The following is a 21,246-nucleotide window of genomic DNA, read 5'->3' as shown; positions in this document are numbered from 1 at the left end:
GAGTATGACCATAAGATTAAAGAGTTGAAAAAGAAGAACCTCAGAAGAAAAAGTTCTTTGCAAATAGTTCTTCTTTATGCTTGGGAGGGATGATGAAATCACTCCCATAAATGAGAGATGGAAAGTCAGGATTACTTTTGTTAATGGCTCTGTTAAAGCTTGACCTAAAGTCTCTTGAGCCTAATTTCTGGGATAAGATATAAGATTTAGTGAACTGAGAATAATGGAGCTTAGCATCAGATAGCACCTTTTTGCATCTATTGGAAGCGCATTATTAAAATGAGCTGTTTCTGCTCTAAAAGTGTTTTGAAAGATTGATCCAAAGTGAAAAAGTAATGTATATTTTATAGTTTTTTAGTTTTGTTATAAGTTTAAGATAACCCTTAAAGGTTTATTTAAAAAAAGCTTTTGTAATCACTTTTCCAATCAGAAGTTCCAATCAGAAGTTTTTATAAAACAAAACAAAATGCCTAATAATTTTTAGAGACAAAAAACAGAGTATAAACTATTATTATTTATTATTCATTTATATTATAATATTTAAGTTATATTATTACTATCATTTTAATATTTGTTTTTACCAAGATTTAACCAAAGTTAAAATTTAAAAAATCTCTTTAAAATGGGTTTTGATTTTTGTTTGTAAAAAATGCTGTAAAAAACATATAAATCTTGCTGTAATAAATAGGTGTATGTTCTCAAGTTCATGTTCTTAAGAGTTGTTCTTTTGAAGAAGATGAAAAAAATGATTACAATTAGATACACACAAGACGATACTGCACAAGATACTGCACACAAGATACTGCACACATACTGCACAAGATACTGCACAAGATACTGCACACAGAAGATACTGCACAAGAAGGTAAAAACAATGGAGTAGAATGAAGCTTGACTTTAAACCAATAAGAAAGAATAAAATCTTCCATTTCTGCCTGAATTCAGGAAGTTATCTAGAAGGCGCCTTTATCAAGGGATAGAGAAAAAACATCACCCTATGGACTGTCACCAAGAAAATCACTAAAAAAAATCCTAGTTAGCTTTAGGTTAGTAGTATGTAGTGCAATGATAGGGTCTGAAGAAGAAGTATGAGATAAAAGATTTTTTGAGATTATTGCATGGTCAGAACCACACAGGGGAGAAAAAGGAAAAAATAAACATAAGCTATGGTCAGAGACAAGACACAAATCAAGGAGTGAAGGTAAGTTATTAGAGTTGTTTGGAAAATGAGCCACAAAGTTAACTATCTGAGTAAGGGATTAAGAAATGCAGAAGCTATAGGCTTGAGGGTCACCTGGGTCAGTCAAGCCATTCAGTGTGAGGAGCATTAAAAACACAAATAACAACAGTATTGGCTAATTTTATATCAAAAAGAATGCAGTTTTTAGAAGGAGGAGAACAAAACAAAGAACAAAGAGAAAGGTAATAGAGTGAAGAGGTGCTAAGCCGAAGCACATAAAAGAATGACCAAAGGATTTGTACCTGATTTCACGACCAATAGATGAAATAATGCGTAAGAATACGCCCAAGCTAAGCGTGTGACAATTAGAATCTTTTTGAATTAAAGGATAGTATCCATCAATACTGGGATCTGAAGGAGAAACAGCAAAACTTAATTTAGTCTCAAAAAGAGCTAAATTAAAAGAGCAAGTCTGATGAATTTTTGTAAAAGATAAGATTCAACTAATGAAAAATTCTTAACAGATCAAAAATATTTGTAAAAGATGTTAGTTGATGGTGGTGGCATTTTTGTGTTATTGATGGTGATAATATTTTCATTTACTTTGATAATTGTTTAAGTAAAGAGAACTTTACTCATTCATGACTATCCTATGGGATCCCAAGCAGTAAGTCATGCAGTTGTCTCAGTCCTGCTAACTAACTAAAAGTGAAAACCTAGGGCTCCTGATGTAGTCTCAATAAAGCATATCAAAAGCAATACAAGGACATCATTAACATGCCTCATATACCTTGATATTTTACAGCTGTTGATGGAATCAGCCTCTCTGAGAGCTCACAGAGTTTGAATAGTAACATTGTCAAAAAAATTATTTTTTTATAAATTTGTAATATAAACTAAAAAGAAGCTAACTCAAAAATTTTTTTACTGAATTTTGCCTACTGGCTTGATTATGGTTTATCCAGCAATGCATATAAAGTTGTAAGTGAATTAAGCACTTTTGTATAATAGCACTTTTATAATGGAATGGAAAAAATTTATTTATTTCAAAATATAATTATTAATTCAAAATAGTTGAATGTAAAAAAAACAATTTAAAGTAACTTGAATTTAATTTATTAAAAAGAATTTTCTTTTCTTTAACATAGTTTGGAAATTTTAGCAATAAAAGAAAAATTTAAAACAGAATGTTTCAAATTTATTAAAAAATTTAAATGAAATTTAATAAAATAAATTTAAATGTATTATTTAAAAATAAATTTAATTTAAATATAATAAAATAAATTTAAATTTATTTTAACTATCTGTTTTTCTATCTTTAAAAAAAAAATATTTCACAGCTGCGGTTTAAATATTTTTTACAACAAATAATTACTTAAATGTTTTCCACATAAACGATTATGAAAGACTGTTTAAATAATGTAATTTTAAAATTTTTTGTCGTAATGTAAGTGGCTTAACGCATGGGTGAAATTATTTTGCATGTTAAATTCAAATTGTGTAAAGCTTTTTAACAAGGCTTTCTATATATACATGTATATATATATATATATATATATATATATATATATATATATATATATATATATATATATATATATATATATATATATATATATATATATATATATATATATATACATATATATATATATACATATATATACATACATATATATATATAAATATATAAATAAATATATATATATATATATATATAGATATATATACATACATATATATATATATATATATATATATATATATATATATATATATATATATATATATATATATATAGATATATATATATATACATGTATATATATATATACATATATATATATATCTATATATATATATATATATATATATATATATATATATATATATATATATATATATATATATATATATATATATATATAAATTTGGGGAAAATGTATGAAAAATGAGCCTCAAAAAGTTTTAGCGCTGTCGGATCACTTTTGAGCCCCCTCAAACCATTAATTTGGGGAAAAAATGACCAAAAGGTGGTCATTTTCGGGCCTCTTGAGGGAGGGGTGAAATATTTTTTTTTTCAATTTTTTTTTTTTGCTTACTTTATAAAGGACTATATTTTAGTTTGAAACTGTATGGTTTTTTTTTTACCCCTCAAAAATTTATGTTTTGTGGTATTGAAAATCAGGAAAATTGGTAATTTTTTGCATTTTCTTCTGTTACATCTATTGTTGTATATTTATATTTTGATACAATTTTTGAAAATTTAAAATTTTACATTTTTATAATATTTTCAGATTAGTACATAAAATAAACATATTAGAAATGAGTGCAAATCAACTAAGGTCAATGGAAAAGGAACTTTTTGTTATAAAAGAGGCAAAACCAGCTATATTAGGCAGAAATTTTTTTATTAATACTGGAATTAGTAATGAATCTTTTTTGGAATTATAGTTGAGACCTTTTTCGAATGGTTCATTGATAATTTCAAATCTTTTTATTCAGGTATACGGCTTCCAGCGGGCTTGGATATTCTTCAACACTTAATATATGACCAGCAGTCTCGATCTGCATCAATATCAAATATAATTGCTTGTCCCCTTCCAAATTTTTCAAGATGCTCAGATAGTTGCTATGAATGTATTTTTTCTAAAATCAAGAGATCCTGGATTAAAGCTGGATTTGATGTGTTAACTGATTTAGTTTTAGTTAAAAAGCATTTTAATTTCTGCAAGTCTTATTCCAACTTAAAAAAAAAGCAAAACGAGAAGCTAGTGGCAATTTGGCTAAACAAAACAAGTTTGAGATAGAAATAAAAAAACTTTTTTGGGCTAGTAATTCTAATCTCAAAAACATGATCAGTAAAGATAAAAAAAGATCCCTAAAAAACAAGATTAAAGACTTAAAACTTCTTGAAGATCAGGAAGGTCAAAGAAAGCATGTTATTGGTTCAGAAGATATTAAGTATAGAATAAAGGTGTTCAATGCTTTTAGTTAACTACTTCAACTCTGGTTTAACCTCTATTACTTTATTATCTTTTCCACTAATTCTAAAATTAAAAACTGATACTTAAACATTTCTATAAACTATGCAAAAGAAAGTATCAGGAAGAAAAACTGTTCACAGTCTATAAGCTTGGGAGATGATGTACCCAAAGTTGAACTTATAGACACAGATCTAAGGCAGGATTCTTCAATTGAATCTGATTTTGATCCAAGTGATTGGTATCATATAGTAGTTTCTGAAAACCTAGACATTCTAATTGCAAAAATTCCAAAAGATATTTTTGCTGGTAATGTTTCTCTTACTGCCACATCCTATGATACATCTACTAATGTTTATACAGAAGGTTGCAAATGCTATTCTATATCAAACAGGTGTTGACCTTAAAGAAGTTAAAAGCTGTCAGTCTACTGCATATAGAAAAATGAAAAAAGAAAATGAAAACATATCAACCATTACAAAACAAGATCTTAAAGTAGCCATTGACGCATCTCCATATCCATGTATAGTTCATTTTGACGGCAAAACATTGTTTGAACTAAACAAAGGAAAAATATTAAAGTGGGATAGAATGGCTGGTTTAGTTATCATTAATGGAGATTCTTACCTCCTTGGAGTAGCTCTGCTGGTATCATCCACTGGTGAAGATCAATTTTTTGGTATAATAGATTTAATTAAAGAATGTCAACTTACATCAAAAACTAGAGGAATATGCTTCGATACAACATCATCCAATACTGGGACGAATAAAGGGTCCGTTTCAAGAATATCTAAAGAACTGGATAAATATCTCCTCCAGATAGCCTGTAGACATCATGTGAACGAACTAAAAATGCTTCACTTTTGGAAATTAGTGATCAATGATAAAACAAATAATCCTCTTTTCAAAAATTAAAAAATATTATTGAAGAACCTAATTTTAATTATAATCCAATACAACTCTTACGGTTTGATTAAAATAATGTTAAAAGCAATTTTTTAAAGAAGGCAGCTGAGAATTTATTAACATTTTGCAGAGCTTACATTGGTAAACCAGGTATTAAGAGATGATAAGAAGAGGTGACAAAAGTGAGCTTGCAGAATTAGTTGTCACTTACTTATCCCCTGTTACATATTAAGTATGAAAAACAGGTGCTATTCATCATGCAAGATTTTTAGAAAAAGCAATTTATTATCTAAAGCTTCAGCTTCTATCCAACCAACTTACATTTATTCTAGAAAATGATAAACTAAAAACTGAAATTAGGCTTATTACAGAATTTATTATTTGCTTTTATGCAAAATGGTATTTACGATCTGAGGATGTCATCAAAGCTCCTTTTCTTGATATTACAGCCATACATCAAATGCATCTGTACAGAAAGGTATGTAAAAACCCAACTGCTGTGATGGTGTATTGGAATCTCAGTATAAACATTGTTGGTATTTGGACTCAACAATGATACCTCTAGCTTTGCTAGATGATCATTTAACATCTGAATATTTAACATTAGAGGAGAAGACAAAAATTGCATCAGCAATTCTGTCATTTGACATGCCTAGCTCTGACTATTATAAGCCTGAGAACAAAGTAAAACAAGATATCAAGAAAATTTATAAAATGAATGTAAATATTGGAAAAAAAACCACCATCCCTGTCTGTCTTAGTTGATGAACTTTCTTACCTGATTTTTGACATGATTGGTCTTGATAAGCAATGAGTTAAAGACTGGCTCTCACTTCCACCAAACTATTGGCATACCCAATCATCCTTTAAAAGTTTTCAAAAATATGCTTAAATATTTGTAAATGACCATTCGGAATGGTCTATAGGTATGATGGTGCAGTATATTCAAAGATATTCTAATGAAACTGAAAAACAAAATAGATTGCTCAATGTAGACAAAGTTCGATCTGTATTCAGATCACCAATTACAAAAATCAAGTAAAATTTCAAAGAATAAGTTAAATGATGGACTTGGTGTGATGTATATATAACCCCCTCCCCCCCCAAAACAAAATCACCAATTTTTCTGATTTTTAATACCACGAAACATTAATTTTTGAAGGGTAATAAAAAAACCATACAGTTTAAAACTAAAACATAGTCCTTTATATAGTAAGTAAAAAAAAAAAAGAAGTGAAAAAAATATATTTAACCCCTCCCTCAAGAGGTCCAAAATGACCACTTTTCTGTCATTTTCCCCCAAATTAATGGTTTGAGGGGGGTTAAAAGTGATCCGACAACGCTCAAACTTTTTGAGGCTCATTTTTCATATATTTGCCCCAAATTTAGGGGGTATGGTTTTTTTGTTTTCAAAATTTACTTTTTTTGACTCCCCCTAATATATATATATATATATATATAATATATATATGTATATATATATATATATATATATATATATATATATATATATATATATATGTATATATATATATATATATATATATATATATGTATATATATACATATATATACATATATATATTTATCAGCCCTCGGAATTAGGGTCGGTATTTAGCATTGCGGACCTTGTTTCTATGTTTTATAGTAAAATCTTTGTACCAAGTTTTTTTGCTGACCTGATGCTAACCTCTAACAGATTTAGGTTGGCAAAATATCGCCGATGTCATTTTTTTTAATTCAAAGGGTTGATATATATTTGAAGTATAAAGCATAAACAATGGCAGCGTAATAAGTTTTTTCTTCTGATATTGTTATCTGATATTTTTCTTCTGATATCTGTTTTTTCCTAAATTGTTCTCAGACATATAATAAACCATTTCAAATTAATTACTTTAAAGTTAGACATAAATATAATGACAAAACACTATTACAAATATTACCTGAAAAAATCATAAAAAATTTTCTAAAACAAATTTAAAAGAAAATTTTCTAATAAAATGCAACTAAATATTATTTGTTAATTTTATACTTTCATAGTTATGACATCATATCTGACTTTTTTTTATTATATTTTTTTATTTCTTTGACGTTTTTATGGAATATTTTTGTAACTACATTTTATGTCTACAATAGGGTATCATTTTGCTTTTGTCATGCATATATTGAAAAAATTCAAACTAAAGGTTCTGGGATCAAAATGCAAATACACAACTCAAAAATAATGACATAAGTTATCCAGTTTTCAATACAAACTCTCAACAACCTTTTGAAGTCTTACTTAGTGTTTTAGTGTACTTTAGTGTTTGTGAATTTTTATAAGCTGATTACAATGAAAGTTTTCATTTTGATCAGTTAGTTTAAATTTTATATTTTAAAGCCTGATTACTCCAAGTTTTTATTTGTATCAGATAGTTTTCTTTAACAGTAAGTTAAATTTAATTAACAAACAAATTTAATGAATCTTAATACGCTAAGGGTGGGTATATTTTCCAAAAGTTAACTAATTACCCTTCCTTCATATTAAGCACCTGAGAGTAAAGGCTTAAACAAAAAGATTTTGACAAGGTCAGAAAAATATTGCCCAGCTATCTAAACATTGACTGTTAAAATTATATTTTTAAAATAAAAATATTAGAAATATATTTAGGTAGTAGTTATATAAATTTCTTTTTGTTGCTACCAAATAAAATAAGTACATATTTATGAAAATATTCATGAATAAATTTTAGTTCATAGTTTTTAAGAAAGCTTAAACTTCAATTCAATTTTTTTGTATTAATTCTTGTATAAGGATTGCACAAAGGAATCTTTATATAAACATAGAAAAAAAAGTGAAAAAATTGCAGTTAGTGAAAAAAATAACAAAATAAACAGTTAAATTTGTAAAAAAAATTTAATATTACAAATATATTCAAGCACAAGCATTGTTAACACAACAAGCTTAAAAACAAGCTTGAAACAAAAGAAAGAAAACAAGCACAACATTAGTAGTTGCTTGTTTCTGTAAAAGCAAGTCTTAAATTATAAATTCTTTTATATTTTATAATTATTATGTATTTTGCCATTTTTATTCTTTTCGACAAGAAAATCTACAAGGTGTAAACTTTTTGTTTAAATATATAATTTTGAAAGCTTTTAGCTTTTTCTTTTTTCCTTTTTTCCAAGTCATCGAATTTTTAGTTATTCCTATTTTTTTAAATTACACTAACATTCACGGTAGCTAGAATCTGATGAGAATAAATCCTAACAAAATTGTTTTATTGGATTTTTATACACATTTTCTACAGAATTGGTATTAAGATTTTTTGCATTTTGACCCCAGAAAGCTTTGCAAGAAGTTTATTAAATCTATTTTTAGAACTGCAATGGTACCCTATCAGTACCGCTGCTTACGTCTATATATCAGCACTGCTGAAAGATTTAGTAATTCTTTTAAATCTTCTATTGCGTTTTGAACTTGTTTGTGAAACAATTAGATCTTTGATTTTTGAATGATTTAATTGGGACACCTGTTTAATGTATTGTCCGAATGGCCATTAAGTTTAATAAAGTGTTGGAAGTAGGGAATCCAATACCGGTATACCGAAAACCAGGATTTCGGTCAATTTTGTCTAGTTTCAAATGCCGGTATTAAAAGGCTTAAATATGGATATTTTGGTATTTAAATGGTTGTTTTTTTATTTATTATTTTCAACAATATTTGTATACTTCATGTACTTTTTTAAATTGATTTATAACAAAAGTTTTAATTAAAGTATTACAACATTTAATGAGATATTAAAATGCAATTACTTTTGAGACGTATTGCATTGTCGTATTTCAGATTATAAATATACAAAAATTAGTAAACTTTTGTTGCTTATTTTTAAAATATTTTTTAGTATTATGTGTTTAAATTCTTTGTTTGAGTAAAAACCTAATATATAAAAGTAAAGTTATCAAACTCTGATTCATTGACAAATTTTTGACGAAACTCTTCTCATTATTACTTGACTCATTTTTAAAATCATTTAAATTCTTAAGACGTTTATAATTACGGGTTGTTGTGTTTGTTCTTTTTTGAAACAATCATTAGTGCGTATACTTTAAAGCAATGTGTTAAACATTCTTTAGTTCTTGAGTTCTTGATTTTACATTTTTAGTTACAAAAAAAGTAAAAAACATGTTCACATTTTTACAAAATCTTTATTATTAAATCTTTATTACCTAATTCTTTAATAGTTTTTTTAAAATAATTATCAAGAACAACTTTGGTAAGTTTAAAAAATGAACATTTTTAAGTTTAAACTTATTTAAATTTATTTCAAAAAAATTAAATGTTTATATCAGTCACATTATGTGACCGATATAAACAATGTGAGGATAAAATATATGACACATATTTACAAATTGAGATAATATTCTAATAAAGCCGATGGAGAGTGAAATTAAAAAGTTTATTCAGCATTCAAAAGGCGGAGATAAATATTTTGTTTGATTTTTCTTTCTCAAAGATGAAAAAGGGCATAGTGCAAAGTGTAAGAAGTGCACAAAAATTATAAAAACAGCAGATGGCTCAACAAACAGCCTTCATACACATTTAAAAACAAAACATGATGTAATATTATGAAAACGAGATACTATTGAACTTATTGGTGAATCTAGTTCAATATCTGGTACACCTCCAAAAATTACTAAATATTTTAAAAAAACTACAGAAGACTCACTGGCAACAACCTTATTTTGAATGACAGCACTTGATGGGCTTCCATTCAGAGTTTTCACAACATCCAATGATCTTCGAAAATCATTAAAAGCATTAAATTTAAGTGATAAACTTCCAAAATCCGCCATGACTATACAAAAAATTGTTACTAGTTATAGCGAAACTATTTGACAGTTAGTAATTAAAGAAATATCAGAATATAAATTAAATGGAAAAGATTTAGTATTACTTTTGATGAGTGGACTTCCTTAAGGAACCGACTATACATGAACATGAATCTTCACTTGGAGTTAAAGTTTTGGAGTTTAGGACTTCTCCAAATCAATGAAGATTTACCTGCAGAAAAATGTGTCTTACTTTTAAATGAAAAATTGAATCAGTATGTTTTGTCATTAGAAAAGAATACTGTTTGTTTAACAAATAATGGTGCAGCAGTTATGCAAAAAGTAGGCAAATGGCCCATGCAATTCAACTTGCAATTGTAGTTGTTCTATATAAAAATGAAACTTTGAAGAAAGAACCTTTTTCTCGAATGAATCAATAGACTTCGACTCATATTCAGATGCCGAAGAGCACGAAAACTATTGTGCATTTGACAATATTTCAAATCATACCAGGAAGCATAAGTGATGGATTGCGATATACAAGAACAAGATACAGAGTTAATTCATAGTCAAATTGGTCCATTTATACAAAAAGTAAGGAAAACTGTGCAAATATTCAAACATTCACCATAAAAAAAATGAGGCTCTACAGAGTTATGTAAAGCTCGAATTTCGTGAAGAATACTTCTTAATTGCAGATTAAAAAACTAGATGGTATAGCCTATTAGCAATGCTCGAATGTTTTTACAAATTAAAGTCATTCAAAAATAAGATATAGATTTAAAACTTAGTATAAACTTTACAGAAACTGATTTTGAAACAGTTTCAACTACTCAGCACTTAAATTTATTTTAACTATCTGCTTTTTTATCTTTAAAAAAAATTGTTTCACAGCTGTGGTTTAAATATTTTTTACAACAAATAGTTACTTTAATGTTTTCCACATAAACTATTATGAAATCTCAGAACTTTTGTGGGTAGAATTAGCCGTTGAGTTACTTTGTTGCAAGGATGCTAACTTAATTTCTGCGGATGCAGCATTGACATTTATGTTTGACAGGCTATGTGAAAATAAGTCATCATTGAGCATAGAATTTATGAGTGCTTTAAAACAACATATTATTGCAAGAAGATCACAGTTGTCCGATTTAATTTCTTATCTGCATAAAGGTCTAGAAGATGGTATTAGAAACTCAAACTTATTAAGTTTTAACTTTCCACGTGCATCAAAAGCAAGTAATCTCATTTCACTTTTGGATATTGTAAATCAGAAGGGACTTTGGAATCAAACCAATGCTGTTGAAGAACAAGCCCGGGAAATTCTTCACTTTGAGGTTGGCGAAGGAAAAAATTCTGAGAAGTTAATGAAAAAAGACATGTACAAGTCCATTTGTAAACAAATAAACTATAAGGTTGTCAGGAAACAACCACAACACGCTGGTGATATAATCAAGTCTAAAAAAGAAATGAGTCTCTTTTAAGATGAAGGTGTGCGAGGAAAATATCTCTAACAGGTTTATGATCTTTAACGATTCGACCAACTAGCGTTGAATCCGAAAGAGTATTTACTGCTAATGGTGTTATTTTAAACAAGTTGCGGTGCATAATGGACAACAAAATCTGGATACTCTTTGTTTTTTAAGAGGTCACTTTCATGGAATAAAAGATAAAGGTTCTACCAAATAGATCAATAAATTTGCATTCCTTTCAAGTTTTTGTGATTCTTAAATTTATTTACTTTGCTTTAAAAATTCAAAATATTTAATACTGATTTTAATACTGCAATTCCTGTATTATATTTTTATGATATCAAAATACCGGTACTGATATTTTGACCGGTATGGGATACTCTAGTTGGAAGTGAACTAAGATTAAATATATTTTTCAAAAACCACAAAAAGTTCCATTCCTTGTATGCTTTGTAGAATAACTAAATTTACAAAGTATTTTATAATTATAGTTTAAATAAAATTAGTATTAAATTAAGCCTATCAACAGCAAGTTGGGCTAGCTTGTGCATTATTGCATAGAGGATGCTGGAGTAATTATGGTAACTAGAAGTAAGCAACCCTAGTACGGGTTATTAATAAATAAATCATATAAATATAATATAATATAGTATAATATAAAATAGTAAAAAAATTACAAATATAACTTCAGGTATTATCTGACAAATATAATACAAATTTATCTAACAATAATCAGTTTAGCTCTGCTTGCTTTTATTTGTCTTAATATTTAGTTAACGCTATATAAAGACCACATAACTTAATTTATTTGGTTCTTTTTAAAACCTTTTATAACAGCAAGCACCAGAGAAGGAAAGCCTCATAGGCGAGAACTTAGAACTTCTTGCCTCATAGGCGAGAAGTTCCGAGTTTGATCCCTCCACATCCCATGTTTCTCTGCGCAGGCAGCGGCCTTGTTTATGTTTTGGATTTATAGAGTCAAGAGAAGGTTGTAACAATAACTAAAGTAGCCTCCTCGACTGTAGTGGCCTAAAAAAAGTTTAACCAATTCTAGTATATTCTAGTATTAACAAATTTGAGTATTTAGACTTTGATACTGATTATAGCAAGATTCATACTTAGCCTTAGTATTAAAGTGTCTCAAGTAAAAAATAGTTAACAGAAATTAGGACTGCCTAGTACTAAATGGTGCCAAGTAATACCACAATTTAGTAACATTGCTTGATTAGCAAGGATAAAAAATCTTGCCCTATATGTAGGCTATCAGGCTAATCAAGATTAAATAAGTTACTTTTTCTAAGACTATTAATTTTTTTCTTTTCTTTTAGAATCACAACATTCACCTATCTAATTATCATCGTATCTGTTCTTTTAAGACACTAAATTTAAACTTAATTTGCTATGTTTGGTAGCAATAAATTGTAACACTTTGAATGCATTTGGAGTACAGCTTTCTTTTAATCTTTATTGATGTACCTCTTGCAGTTAAAAGTGGAGATAATTCTCGAAAACTTGGCCATAGCACACCTTACTCTTAATGATGATTCTGGTCCCACATCTGATTCAATTGTATCTCTGAGATATTATCACCAACTCATTATGTCAAATATGTATTCTTCATGTTTTCCACCACTATTTAATTCAATCTCTTTCTTGACTTCTCTGTATTTACCAAAAGTAAATTTTCTGCATTCTGCGATATTAAGATTATCTTATATACTATTACATCTTTTGTGAACCCTTACAAAATTCTTACAAATGTACAATCAATAGAATTTGCTAACTACTTTCCTACTTACTCTAACTACTTACTACTGTTCCTACTTACTACTGCTACTTACTTACTACTGTTCCTACTTACTGTTCCTACTTACTTACTTACTACTGTTACTACTTTCCTATTTACTACTTTCCTACTAACTACTTTCCTACTAACTACTTTCCTACTTACTCACTCTGCATGGCCACATACACTATACATACATACACTCATCTCTTTCACACTCTGCATGACCACTTTACATTATTTTTGATGTTACAATGTATAAACATAGTTTAAACTTATATATAATAACTCTTCACCTTTCTCACAACAGAAACACATAGTTTACTGATTCAATAATAGCTCTCGTTTTTCCTTGGTTTTTAATGTTTTATTAAATAGTATATTAGAGATTTGCTAATACAGTGGTTTATTTTTATTAACTAAAGACTTAATATAGCTTATTATTATACTAAATAAAAAAAAATCACTTTAAAAATACAAGGCAAATATTTTTGTTGGAAACATTTTTAAAAATGCATGAAGTATCATGTTTAAATATTTATATATAGTTTCATCTACAATTTCTATTAAAATAGAAATACTTTTAAAAAACATAATTTGATAACATGTAATACTATTTTAACTTTGACATAATATAAAATAAGCTAAAAAATTCTGTTTTTGTACATGGTACCTTGAAAATGTTTGTGTAATGCTAAATTACTTGAAAATATTTTTATTGTTAAAAAGCATGTATTTTTTAAAATAATCTCATGAATCCCTTTTCCAACCGAGTTTCAAACAATCTATTTTTGAGTCGGATAGGTTTTTAATATTTTCCTTTTCCTTAATTTAAAAAAAAAAAAAGAAGTTTTGACCTTACATTTATCTTTTCTTTATCCACTTAATGATATAATCCATAAAATCTTGAACTTAGTTTTTAAGTTTTTGGGTAATTTACATTGTGTTTTAAGTAACTTTCACTTTTAGTTTTTAGATTTATTTGTAAATAGTTTATTTATGAAATTATAAATTGATTTTTACAGTTAATTTACATTACTATGTTTGTAAGTTACTAGTAAGTTACATACATAGATGTTTAGACTTCAAATTTTTTATAAAGTTAAATGATGTTTTTAAAAATTTTGAAATGTAGATATTTTGAAAATGTTTTCATGTTGATGGTAAAAAATTTTGCTGTATCTTGTCAAATAAAAAAAATGTATGTATTTGTGTATTTAAACACCTATGTTTAATACACACAAATTTATTTTTTAACATTTATTTAGTGAGTGTGTATTTGGCTCTTTCTTTAACTATCGTTTCATTTTTACTTGTTCTTTTTAACTCATTTAAATGTTATCGGTAAGTTTTACATTACTTTTTTATTTTTTTATTATAAAAGCATTTTTAAATGAATTGGTATTTATGCTGGAAGATGAACAAGATTTTTAAATCATCATTTGCTATACATTTATATTAATTCAATCACCGGTTTGCGATATAATTTATTGTAAAATAGCTACTAAAACCTTGAAAGTCTTATAAGAAAAATGTTGACTATTTCTTCAGATAAATGTAAATACTCAAAGCATGAGATTTAATAATGTAAATGTAATCTGTAATTTTTCTGCATCTCAAGAATTAGGAAGAATTCCATTAATAATAAGGTCCAAAATTATTAAATAAAAACAAATAAACACATTAAAAAATTTTAATTTTTGCAGGTTGTACATTATGTTGTATATCTATAATTACAATAATGAGCGTTATCAAAGCAGCCGTGGCGCAGTGGTACTTGCCTCAGAAACGTAAGATCTGTGGTTCAAACCTCACCTCTGGGCAGGTTTTGCAACATCAATTGGAAAGGAGGCGTGAACTTCCTATTAAATGCTCTTCCACGGTGCTCTTTGAGGAATTCTTGGGGCACCTAAAAAAAAATGTTGCTTACTTATATTTTTTATATAAGTATGGAATTATTTTTAAGTGAATTTAAGAAATAATTTTTATATCGTTAAAAGTTTATTGTGTTGCAGCGTATTTTAAAGTTCTGCGTTGTAACTAAATTTTATTTTAAACCGTATTAAAATCTTTTAAACAATAACTATAAACACCATTTTCATTCATACATAAACAGTGAAAAAAATAATCCTTAAGTGAGAAAAAATTTTTTAAACAAAAAGTAGAGATGCCACAAGTAGTGATTTTGTTAAATACCAAACAAGGAATATTCAGCTAGGCGCTTGACCAAATCACAGAGAATTTGGCTGCCAAATATTTGACAACACTTAGTTATTTTGAGGGTTCTTACCTGCCTCATTGAAGTCTAATGTTAACCTACTCTATGTGGCATTTTTAATTCACTTGTGACTTGGTGGTGTCACTGCACACTTTATTTATTAACTCTTACTTTAAATTGTTTTAACTATATTATGTATCAAACTATTCAAAAATATTATAAAAGAATAACCAGCTCAGGTATATTTTGCATTTCTAAGACGATATATTAAATAACAAGTACATATACATATATATATATATATATATATATATATATATATATATATATATATATATATATATATATATATATATATATATATATATATATATATATATATATATATATATATATATATATATATATGTATATATATATATAAAGTACTGGCCAAAATTATAGCACAAATGTAAGATAAAAATTGTTTAATGAAAAGTAATAATAAGTTTTTTTTATCTAAAGAATAACATTTTACTTTTTACAAAAATGAATGAAAATGGAAAATAAATTTAAAGTTAACATGTTTTAAAGTTCACTTATAAATAATACAGAAAAATAAGCTGGTCAAAATAATAGCACATAGTACTAATTTTAGATAGACCTCGATTTAATATTAAGAAATGTTTGATCCTTTGGCTCTAAAAATTTGAGAAATACGATCTGAAACAGAATTTACCAATTCAATGCAAAGATCAATTGAAGTCTTGTTCTGAATTTCTTGAATTGCATCCTTTAAGTCATTTGTGTTGCTCATTTTGTAATTTTCGAGTTTTTGGTCAATAATTGACCAAAGATTTTAAATCGGATTTGCATCTGGTGAAGTGGGTGGCCATTTAGGAGCCTAATATTCTTTGTTTTAAACCATTCTGGAGTTTTTTTTGCTTTGTGACACAGTGCATTGTCTTGCATAAAATAACAATCTTCAGCTTCAAAATCAAAAATAGTGTCCAATAAGTCAGATACTTCAGCAACAACTTCTAAATAACGAGAAGTGTTCAAACGACCTTCATAAAACTTTAATAAACCTATTCTATTTGGATAGAAACATACAGAAATAGTTCAACCATCACCTTGTGCTCTTGTTGTAAAATTAAATGGTAAATCTTTTTCATTAGGAAGATGACATACAAACTTACGATTCTTTTTATTTATGACTTCAAAATGTGATCCGTCACTTAATATTACACGATGCCATTGATTTCGAGTCCAATCAACCCAACCTAATCTCACACAGCTTTTCTCACTTAGTTTTTATACCAAGTGAGTAGAGCTGTGTGAGATTAAGTTTTTTATCTTTGATTGAGTTTGATCGAATTTTTTGTAATTTTGAGATTATTAAACAAACTAGTGAAAGTTCATTTCAATTTAAAATGTCATTATCAATTAACCATACTTATTCTAATGCTAAAAGGTTAAGTTCTTTTACATGGTCTGATAGAAGACTGCAGTGTTTAATGGAAACAATGTTCCCAGATGTTGAGTTCAGATGCTTTGAATTGACACTGATTGCTGGGATTGCCAGAAGTGATTGAGCAAGCTTATCAAGGCAAGAAAATCGACTTTTGTTTTACGTCCACCATGTCAGTGGACAACCATTGCGCCCAATTGCCATATCTTTCAAGTATGTCTTCACATTATCATCAAGCGCACTCGTACTTGACACATCAGCATCAGCAACATTGTTGTTAATTACAGTTGCTGTCATCATGTTATCGAGGGATTTCCACAAGCCTGTTGATTGTGTTTCTAGTGTAGACTCCATCACTGAGTGCTGAGACTGGACTGGTTTTGGTCCTGAACCTGGTACTTTTGGAAGTTTATTGAGTAATTCATGAAACTTTGATAAGTTGGCCACCAGCTTCTCAGGTTGCTTGCAGTAAATTGACGAAATAAACACTTATATACTGAGTCTCAGTATATAAATAATTATTTATATTACCTCGTCAAAAAAAGAAAAACATCTTTCTAAAGATGCCACAAGTCTCTGCACCAGTCAAATTCCAGAGCCTCTATTTGCAATATCACAGATGAAACCTTTTAATTTCTGGTGTAATCCATGCAGAGCCGGTATTTTCATAGATAATATTGGGTAACTTTCACCACACAACTCTCTGCTAGCCTGTTCAAAAGGAGTTAAAATCTTTACATAACCCTCGGCGAGTTTCCATTTGTTCGTAGTGAGATTCTCCACCTTACAAGTTAATGCGATTTCGACTGATAAGGACGCTTTCTCTTCCATAACGCGTTAATTCACTCATTATGAGCCCACGTTCATCTCTTTTTAGTTGCCTTTGTTGTGCATACAGCAATTGAGATGACTAAATACTGTGATGGTAGCGCGAGTCGATTTTTTTACATTTTGCTATTATACTAATCATGCCTTCAATTTTGGATGCTGCATCATTAATTGATAATTGAAGCATATGAGCAAAGCAAGGTAAGTCCATAAAGATTTGGCACATGTTTATGGCTGCTCTCATATTACTACCATTGTCTTGAAGAACATATATTGGACCAATCTTCAATTGACTTCTCAAGAGATTCTAGTATTGCTTCGCCCATATGTGACACAGCCAAAAACGGTTTATTCTGTAGTGTATATGATTGCATTTGAAAATCAGCAGTTAAATATATCAAACAAAATGGTATATAGGAATCTAGTGCGCAAGAAGACCATATGTCTGAGGAAAAGCAATAGGATGGCATGCCAACAAACTCAGTAGTAATGTGATCAATCATTTCTTGTTTCAAATTTTTATACATAGTTGGCACAATACTGCGAGATAAAGTGGTCTTGGTCAGAATATGATACTGAGGAACAACCTATTTCATAAATGCCTGAAAACCTTGTCCTTCAACGAAATTGTACGACAAGTAGTTGGAAGCCAACATGCGCCCAAGAGCTCGTGTTATTTCTTTAGCTTTTTCGTGATCAGGCGTTCATGCTGTTTTCTTAGCCCACAGATCTTTGACACTAACTGACAGTTGTTTTCCAGCTTTAATTTCTTCCTTTTTCATTCTTTTTGCCTCTTGTGCCTTTTTATCACACTCTGCTGATTCTTATGATAATTTCTTGTGTGAGTAAATAAGCCAGTTGTAGATGAATAAGTACAAGATATTTTTTGACTGCATTTTCCAATCTTACAATAACCAAAAATAGTATCGTTAATTTTATCGTTAATTTTAGGAAACTTAAAGTTATAAAGAAATATAATAAAGAAATAACTTAAAGTTATAAAGAAATAAGGCTCAGAAAAAGAAGAGACTCACTTGTAGAGTGTGTGAAACTTAAAGTTTTGAAAAAAACTTTAAGTTTCACACACCTGAGTCTCATACAAGTGAGTCTCTTCTTTTTCTGAGCCTTATTTCGAAAACAATGTTGTTTCTGTAGGTAACTTTTCAACCCTTTTTCTAACAAACGGTGACAAACTGTTCTTGCACTAAGGGTTTTTTCTTTTGCAGCATTCAACTCCATAGCAATTTTTCTACTTAAATCAGTATGACTTTTTTAGCAAGTGTCACTATATAGCGGTCTTCTGTAGAATTAGTGCATCTATGACGTTCCTTACCTGGTTGATTTTTCATTGGTAAATTCAATTTAATTTTATCAGCAATATTGTAGACAAATTTTCTGGAAGTTTTAGCACGTTTAGCAATATCAGCAATATTAAATTGCTGTTGACGTAAGTTTTTTACAAAATGTTGCCGCTCAGAGCTCACTGCTTTGGGACTTATTGCATAAATTATGTTTTAATTTTAAAATTACTGAAAAAACTTTGAAAAATTATAAGATTTGCTATTTTAAATAATTAACTAAGGCACTAGCAGATAAATAAAATATCATACACAACATTTAATCATACAAAAAAAAAAATTATGTATGAATGTGAATGTGCTATAAATTTGACCAACATTTTTGTATGTGTTTGTAAAATTGTTCATTTCTAAAATGAATAATGAACAAGATTTTTAACTTTATGTGCACATTTTAAATAAATAATGTAAAAACGTATTTAAAAAATACAGTACCTCTCAACAATATGATTAATGTATATATATATATATATATATATATATATATATATATATATATATATATATATATATATATATATATATATATATATATTTATATAGGTGGGGTAAGGTGCTTCTTGATAAGTTTGGCTTGGGTGGGAAAATTTTCTGAAAATTAATAAACATCTCCTCCCATGTATTAAGCACCTAAGAATAATGCTTTAGTGTTTTTGTTTATTGTTAAAGCTGTAATTTTGTCAAAAAGTTTTAATTCGAATGTTTTACTACTTAGTACTTAACAGTTAATTGAATTAAACAATTTTATACTTGAGTAATTTTATGCTTAAATAATTTGAAATTAAGTTGAATTGAAATTGCCTGAACCATATAAAAACAAAAGTGAAGTTTTATTATGCAATATTTTATTTTAAGAACACACATTTTAAAGTTACGAAAAGGAGATTGGTCTTTTCTACCTAGCTCTCTTCGATATAAACAATTTGATGCAATTACTCCTACATCCCTCATGGTAAAAAATTAAAATTTTATTATTTTTTATTTATTTTTTTCTAAATTAACTTTATACCTACTTTGTTATATATTATATACTATACTTATTTGCTTCATTATATATATGTGTGTGTGTGTGTGTGTGTGTGTGTGTGTGTGTGTATATATATATATATATATATATATATATATATATATATATATATATATATATATATATATATATATATATATATATATATATATATATATATATATATATATATATATATATGTATATGTATATATATATAAAGCAATAAAAAACATTTAAAATCACACACCCTTAATATTGCACACCCTTTTTAATTGCTACGCTAACAATCCCGTTATTTTAAGTTGACTGCAAGAAAATAAAAATACTAAAGAAACATTTACTTAGCAACAGACAAAAAGTTATCACAAGATTATTTGTAATATGACATCGTTTTAATAAAATTATTTAACTAAAATGTGGTAACTAAAAAAGTGAGCAAAAACCATTGCAATTATTATTTTAATTACAATAATTGCAATAATTTAATTGATTAGTTTATTAAAGTTTATATATATATATGTGTGTGCGTGTGTGTGTGTTGTGTGTGTGTACATACATTAGAGCGTTTTTTTTATTTTATTGTTCTCCTACACAAGACTGAGAGTGCCACTATAGTTGAGGAAGCTGCTTTATTGTGGTTACAAACCTCTCTCATCTCTTTAACAAGTTTAGTGTGATACTACTATGGAAGCAGTGTGAATAGAACTCAGAACTTCTCATTTATGAAATGCTCTATAACTGCACCACTATAGCATTATGAACATTGTGGCATCAACTAAATTTTAAATTGTTTCAGAATGCTGAACATATTGTTCTATATAATCTCTATATTTCATCAATTGCCAATAGGCGTTTACATCTTAAAAAGGTGCAGTTTAAAGTAAAGTAGTTTTTTTAAAAGTGATTTTTAAGAAAATATTACTAATAGATTGGGTATCATATTTAACAACCTTTGAAACCTGTCATTTTTACCAAAAAATTATCCTGTATGTTTTGATACACCTACTACAAGCAGGTGTATCAAAACATAAAATTTTAACATCATCACATTTCATATTCTTTTAATATTTTAATTGTATTGATCTTACTTAGTACAACAATCAATAGCTTAAATGTCAAGCAGCTTTATTTCCCCATCAATATTTGCTGAGACTGCAAATTTCTTTTAAATTATGTAATAACTTACCTTATGTAATAACTTCGATATTTTCCCCATAAAAATATGCTATTATGAGCTAAACTTTGA

The 21,246-nt window shown here is 27.7% G+C and overlaps 1 protein-coding gene across 10 annotated transcripts in view; it reads left to right on the top strand.

Annotated features, from left to right (window-relative positions):
* The window catches only part of LOC100213859 (stimulated by retinoic acid gene 6 protein-like), a 130,945-nt gene that overhangs the window by 69,839 nt on the left and 39,860 nt on the right, over positions 1 to 21,246 (top strand). For all 10 annotated transcript variants that reach the window (XR_010643080.1, XM_065815477.1, XM_065815476.1 and 7 more), the window contains 2 exons: positions 14,406 to 14,481; positions 19,847 to 19,943. Coding sequence is in view for 9 of the 10 variants with exons in the window: in XM_065815477.1 (XP_065671549.1) it covers positions 14,406 to 14,481; positions 19,847 to 19,943 (173 nt within the window). In the remaining variant the exon portion in view is untranslated. The remainder of the gene's footprint in view (positions 1 to 14,405; positions 14,482 to 19,846; positions 19,944 to 21,246) is intronic.

Source organism: Hydra vulgaris, chromosome 13 (genome assembly GCF_038396675.1).
Source record: "Hydra vulgaris chromosome 13, alternate assembly HydraT2T_AEP".
NCBI lineage: Eukaryota > Metazoa > Cnidaria > Hydrozoa > Anthoathecata > Hydridae > Hydra > Hydra vulgaris.
The sequence above is the reverse complement of the archived record's forward strand: the minus strand, read 5'-3'. Positions and strand labels throughout refer to the sequence as shown.